General features: G+C 53.8%; 1 protein-coding gene across 1 annotated transcript; it reads left to right on the top strand.

Moving 5' to 3' along the window:
- The first annotated feature begins 2,840 nt into the window (after positions 1-2,840).
- Positions 2,841-5,455, top strand: LOC123053639 (pentatricopeptide repeat-containing protein At2g15630, mitochondrial). Its single transcript, XM_044477149.1, has 2 exons — positions 2,841-4,521; positions 4,646-5,455. Exon 1 carries the CDS (start codon positions 2,904-2,906, stop codon positions 4,476-4,478), a length of 1,575 nt encoding a protein of 524 aa, XP_044333084.1. The 5' UTR covers positions 2,841-2,903; the 3' UTR covers positions 4,479-4,521; positions 4,646-5,455.
- The last annotated feature ends 1,143 nt before the right edge of the window (positions 5,456-6,598 follow it).

The raw sequence follows: 6,598 nt of genomic DNA, 5'->3' as shown, positions 1-6,598 counted from the left end.
TAGCAATTTGAATTAGGCAGCCTGCAAACTTTACAAACGCCCATGTCAGTGCCATGCAGACTACGGCTAGCGGGCCAACACCCAACCCTTGACAAACAAGGACACGCGCAAAGTGCTAAAAATCATCAAACGTGGCTCTTGACTCGACCAGATGGGTATGTGTTGCTTAATCATCTCCAGCCACGCCCCCAACAAGGCCCCCCACATGATTTTTCGACCGTCGGCGTCAAAAAAAGGCCCAGTCGCATCCTCAGGGCCCAGTTTTCGCCGGCTCGGGCCGAAATTGGCGCCGGCGGACCCAACCTGAACCCGGCGCGCTGGAGGACGCTCGGGGGCGCCGGGCGAATCGTTTTGGCGCGAAGAGCCGCGGGCCCTCCTTGCCAGCGACTCGACTCTCTTCTCGCCGCTTCGTCGTCCTAATCGCCTCGTTCCCCGCGGCGAATCAATGCCAAAGCTGCGTGCGCTGCCGCGCCGGTCAGCCTCCATTGATGCCTTCCGGGAGGCGCAGTGAAGGCCGGGCGACGCGCGTCCCCTCGCCCGCCACGCGTAACGCGCCGGCCACGCGTACTACGCGGCGCCTCCGCCTATATAAGCCGACCACCAGCGCACCGGAGACACACACAGACCCTCCACCGCCGACGCGCCCATTTCTCCCCCTTCCTCCCTCGCCTCCTCTCGCCGTCTCCAGTTCAGAAGAATGGCCGAGCGCTTCCCAGGCGACGGCGCGGCGGCGAATGGCTTCGGGCGCCGCTATCTTCACGAGGACGAGGCTTGCCTCCTTTTCGAGGCCGAGTACCCGGTCCCGCCGGACATTGTGCCCGGGGCGTGGAGGATCAGCGCCGGCGGTGTGCCGGTGCCACCACCACCCACCAGGGCGGCGCGGCGTGCGGAGATCGCACGTATCCGCGCGTCCCTGCCGCGAGCGGCGAGGGAAGGCCCGCGGTACACCCCCGACAGCCCGCTCTGGGAGCCCTACTTCCGCCGCCGCCACGCCGAACAGCTCGAGGCGACGAACGGCGTTGTGCCCTCCGGCAGGCTCAACTCCGAGGGCCGGCGCCGGTGGTGGGGCGTGCCCTGCCGCACGTTGGAGGCCGTCCTCGAGTACATCGAGGGCGGCAACACGCCGCGCCTCGAGTACCCCTCTTCCCCGTCCTTCTCACGCCGTCGTGGGAGCTCCTGGACGCCGAGGCGCATGGAGCGGCCCGGGGCGTCCTCCTCCTCGTCCGGCCGCTCGTCCGGCTCTCCCTGCCTCCGCCCCGTCAAGCCGGAGCCCCAGGACACGCCTGTCAGCGCGCGCACCCGCAGCTCCGGCGTCCGCATCGGCGACTCCACCCCCTCCGGCCGCTTCGTCCTCGACGAGCCCAAGCCGGAGCCCGGCCTCCCCCCGGAGTACGAGGAGATAGCCCGGCGCGGCTTCTCCGACGAGGAGGCCCTACAGTGGGCGCGGGACGACTACTACCGCGACGAGATGGTCCGGCAGCGCCGGGCCCTGGAGGAGATAGAAGCCCGCAAACGTGGGCGCGAGGACAAGCACGGCGTCGTGATCCTCGACAGCGACGACGACGAGGACGCCCCGGACCGTCCAACCCGTCGCGCCAACCAGGGGAGGGATGCAGCAGGGACGGCGGCGGCGGAGGCGGTGGCGACGACAGCGGCGGCGGCGACGACGACGACGGCGGCGACTACACGCGGTTCTACAGCCTCCTCAGCATGTAGAACTGCAAGGGCGGGCGGCGAGGAGCGGCGATGGAGACGGCGAGGAGCAGCCCATAGTAGTTTTTTCTTTTTAAAAAAATATGTTTAAATTTGAACGAACTCGCCGATGTCTGCGTTAAATTTGAGCCGTGTTTGCGCCGTATTTAAGTTTTTCAAAAAAAACATGGGCGCCGCGACTGGGGGGCATCACGGTCCCAACATGCGGTTGAGCGTCGGTGCGCCCCCGGGGGCGATTTTTAGCGCCTCCCGAAGGGCCAACGGCTGAAGATGCTCTTAGTTGCAATATCCCGTGACGTAGCGCTCGACAAGCGAGGACCGACCAACACATGTCATAAGAAAAATCAATTCTCCCATACTTGTTACATACACAAGGGCCCCTCTTTGTACTAGGCCCCTGCCCTGTTAGGACCGGCCCTGGCCACAGGTAGAAGTTAGCTCTTGATCGATTAGATCTGTCGTCATTGTTCTTTTTATCTCGAAAAAAAGAATATGTTGTCATTATTTCAGTCATAATAAACTTATTATCATTCTTCCTCTGCAATAATTCGTTTTATGATTATACACATAGCACTATTTTTGTTTGTTTATTCGACAATGCCAAAATACATACCACATTACCTTTGTGTTTGCATGTAAATAATCTGGTCACATACTACATTAGGGGTAAAATGTTCTTTTTAGGTCAGGTTTAACACCGTTACTAGCCAAAAATGGCGGAAGTGTCACATATGGAACAAAATAAAGTTTGAGTGTCAAAAAAGGGAAGAAACAAGTTTTTTGGGCAAAAAAGGAAGCAAAATTTAAGAAATGGCCAAATAAGGAATTCTCTCATGATTTTGTTGGTCACTTTCTCTTGAATATATGTGCTTATGTGAGCATCTACGATTATATCATGTTAATTTTTTTAATCACAGAGTAGAAGTGCGATGTCCTAAAAGTTAGATGTGTGATGCCAATTGCGATGATGTGTGGTAATCAAAGCTCAGTTAACTTCTGCTTGCGGAGATGTCGCCCGTTCTGAATTTTATCGCAGCTGGGCGTGACCTTCAGAGTTCAGAGTGCTGCTGTTTTGTCTTCTGAACGTGCTCTGCAGACAAAACCTCGCAAACCCGCCTAGGCTCCTAGTGATACAATTAGCAGCAACTAAATCAAAAAAGAGAAACAGATTAGCAGCGACCTCCGTCTCCATGGCGCCGCCCACCTCCCCCGCGGCCGTCGCGGCGGCCGCCCGCGCGGCGCCCACTCCGGCCGCGGCGCTCGCGCTCTTCAAATCTGCGCTGTCCGCCGACCCGGCGCTCTCCCCGCTCGCCGTGCTGCCGCACCTCTCCGCCACCCCGTCGCTGCCCCACCTGCTCCTCACCGCCTCAATCGCCGGCCGCCCGCACACCACCTCGCTCAGCCTCTACTCGCGGCTCAAGTCTCTCTCCCTCCCCATCCCCACCGCCACGCTCCACCCGCTCCTCTCCTCCCTCCCCTCCGCCCCCGCCTTCGTCCTCTTCGCCGACATCTTCCGCCTCCGCCTCCCGCTCTCCACCACCACCTTCAACATCATGTTGCGCCACCTCTGCTCCTCCGGCAAGCCCGTCCGCGCGCTGGAGCTCCTCCGACAGATGCCCAGCCCCAACGCCGTCACGTACAACACCGTCATCGCCGGGTTCTGCGCCCGCGGCCGCGTCCAGGCGGGGCTGGATATCATGCGGGAGATGCGGGAGCGGACCGGTATTGCGCCCGACAAGTACACCTACGCCACGGTTATCTCCGGGTGGTGCAAGGTCGGCAAGGTCGAGGAAGCAGCCAAGGTGTTCGACGAAATGCTGGCTGAGGGAGAGGTGGAGCCAAATCCGATGATGTACAACTCGTTGATAGGCGCATACTGTGACCGGGGAAATCTGGAGGCCGCGCTGCGTTGCCGGGAAGAAATGGTAGCGAGGGGGGTTTCCATGACTGTCGCGACATACAATTTGTTTGTGCACGCGTTGTTCATGGAAGGGCGTGCTGCGGAGGCGCATGCATTGGTTGAGGAGATGGGTGGAAAGGGGCTTGCACCAGATGCGTTCACGTACAATATATTGATCAACGGTTACTGCAAAGAGGGTAAGGAGAAGAAAGCAATGAAGATGTTTGAACATATGGCTGCGAAAGGGATTCGTACGACCGTGGTGACCTATACGTCATTGATATATGCCTTGTCTAAGAAGGGGATGGTTGAGGAGGCCGATAGGCTGTTTGATGAGGCTGTGAGGAGAGGCATCAGGCCTGACCTTGTCATGTACAATGCCCTGATCAATAGCCACTGCACTGGTGGTGATATGGACCGGGCATTTGAGATCATGGGAGAAATGGCGAAGAAGAGGATCACACCTGATGACGTGACATACAATACTCTAATGAGGGGGCTGTGCTTGCTGGGGCGTCTTGATGAAGCGCGTGGGCTCATTGACAAGATGACAAAGAGGGGTATCAAGCCAGACCTTGTCAGTTACAACACCCTGATTAGCGGCTACAGCATGAAGGGTGACATCAAGGATGCTCTGAAGGTTCGAGATGAGATGATAGACAAGGGGTTCAACCCAACACTTTTGACATATAATGCAATGATACAAGGGCTCTGCAAGAATGGCCAGGGAGACGATGCCGAGGAGCTGGTGAAAGAAATGGTGGGCAATGGCATCACCCCTGATGACAGTACATATATTTCACTGATCGAGGGACTTACCACTGAGGACGAGCGGCTGGCCGCAGAAGATGCTGTAAAAGCGTGAGCTTTTCGGGAAGCAGAAGCAAGAGTTTTTTTAGGAAGCAGAGGTGCATGCTCTGTTCAGACCTGACCAATTCAAAAATGCGCATAATAGTTGCTTTTTCAGCCTGTATTGGCGCGCAATACCATTCTGATTTTTACATTGCTGTAACATGTCCTGAATTCTTGCAGGACCGCAAAATGATATTTTGATGATGACTGACGCCGAACTGTCGGCAATGTGGATCAGCCTACTCCTTGGCCAAGTTAGCCTTTCCAATGGTTGAATCTTTTGTCATCTATAAACACGGGTGATGAAATATGTCAAGACCAAAATTTTCAGAGATGGAAAGCACTGGTCGAGTTTTTTTGAAGATCACCAAGTACTTGGAATATACGGAGACTGGATCTTTCAACCTGGTTGGATCATTACTGACATTCCTATTTATTTGGATGCAATACTACCCTGCCTTCTTGTGCTTGATAGAACTAGGGATATTATCTGCAAGAATAGGTGAATTCTGTAATACTGTAATAGGTCGTGCTTTCAGAATGCAAGTTCATATCTGTTGCTGCTACTCAGATGATACTCGGATTGTCATACATGATATCTGTGTATGAGCTCCATTCCAGAAGATAGTGGTGGTGTTAAGCAAGGTGCGTTAACAGCGAAGCACTAACTGGGTTGAGCTAAAACAAGCATGTTCAGGTAGCACTAACTTCTTGACAATCTGTCCTGAGTCCTGACACCTACAAAGTGCAGACTGATGGCGAACTCCCGGGCTAGCTAGCTTTCCTGTCATTGAAAGCATCAGACTTTCTGCAGTTTGTGGGGGATGCAAGTATGTATCATCTTAAAAATCATAGCTTTCCTGTATGTGATGCTTTAGGGCATCTGGAAATGTGTTATTGCTAGCTAACTCTTATGTGCCTGAATCTTCTTCTTCACAAACAGTTAGGCTCTTTGTACTAGGGTCTTATATAACTGACTATCTTTACTGAGATTCACTCACCATAGCATCCCCCTTAGACTGAACATCCATCAGCGGGAGTTTATCTTGACACTCTGTGGCCTGTTGCCTGTACGGACGTATGTCGACGTTCAGTTCAGTTCGAGCTAGGTAGTGAAAAGTTTTATAGACAATAGCACGAACTCTCGTTCTTTTACCATCAATCATGTGAAAGTTTACAAATTCTCGACCAATTCTTTTTGCTCACCATCAAAGTCCCCCCATATAGCTGAGAATTTCCGTGCAATTGGAAGCCCCTGCACAGGAAAAAGCTTGATCCCAGCGAATAGAAGATGCTCAGCTCCGCACAACATAGGATTTGGCACGCGTCTTGTCGAGATGGGGGTAATCTATCCGTCAAATGCAAATTTGTATGAACTGTTGGCGTGTGGCTCAGCTATATCATACTGTCAGAGAGATGGTTTTGCAGTATAGCTCGGCTAGAGATGCTGCTGATGTTATTCTGAAATTCGAAGACAGAACACAACAAATAAGTATTTGCAGGAGTTTACTGAACATCTGGAGAAACCGACACCTACAACTCCTCTGCCTCTGGTGTCTGGTTGGCCTCCGGGCTACTGTGAATCCGTCTCCTTCCACCTTACTGAAGGTTAACGCAGGTGCTTTTTTTAAGCTTCGGCATTGTCAGCACAATCCACTCACTCCGACGATGAACTCGAGGACACAAGTGTTTGCGCTGCGTGCAAAACGATGCTGTTTTTTCTGTCTACTATCTCGTTTCCTCTTATTCTGTTACTACAAAACGAAAGAGCCTCTGACAGCCTGAGAAAAACGCCCACGACGATCCTCGGCGTTCGTGCCATCCCACGAACCAGAACGTGCGAGCGTGGACTAAGCCTAACCCAAGTACTCTCTAGCTATCAAACTTGCCCAATCAGCTACTCCACTGTCCCATAATATAAGAGCATCTTCAACAGCGCGTTGGGCGGCGTGCTAAAAAACAGTTTGCAGCGCCGGAATCGTCAGCTTTTGCGCGCCGTGGTGCGCTAGATCCAGCGACTGCTGCAAAATAAAGCGCGTCCGAGCTGCTCCACCAGACGCGCTATATTTCTTCTCTTTTCTACTACAACGTGATATACATTCGGTAGATGGATAGATAGAAACATAGATAGAT

The sequence above is a fragment of the Triticum aestivum genome, chromosome 2D (genome assembly GCF_018294505.1).
Source record: "Triticum aestivum cultivar Chinese Spring chromosome 2D, IWGSC CS RefSeq v2.1, whole genome shotgun sequence".
NCBI classification, from domain to species: domain Eukaryota; kingdom Viridiplantae; phylum Streptophyta; class Magnoliopsida; order Poales; family Poaceae; genus Triticum; species Triticum aestivum.
Note: the sequence above shows the minus strand (reverse complement) of the source record. Positions and strands in the feature narration are given on the sequence as shown.

Bases quoted from the DNA above. Each gene is read 5' to 3' on its own strand.
- LOC123053639 (XM_044477149.1), top strand. From the start codon at position 2,904: ATGGCGCCGCCCACCTCCCCCGCGGCCGTCGCGGCGGCCGCCCGCGCG.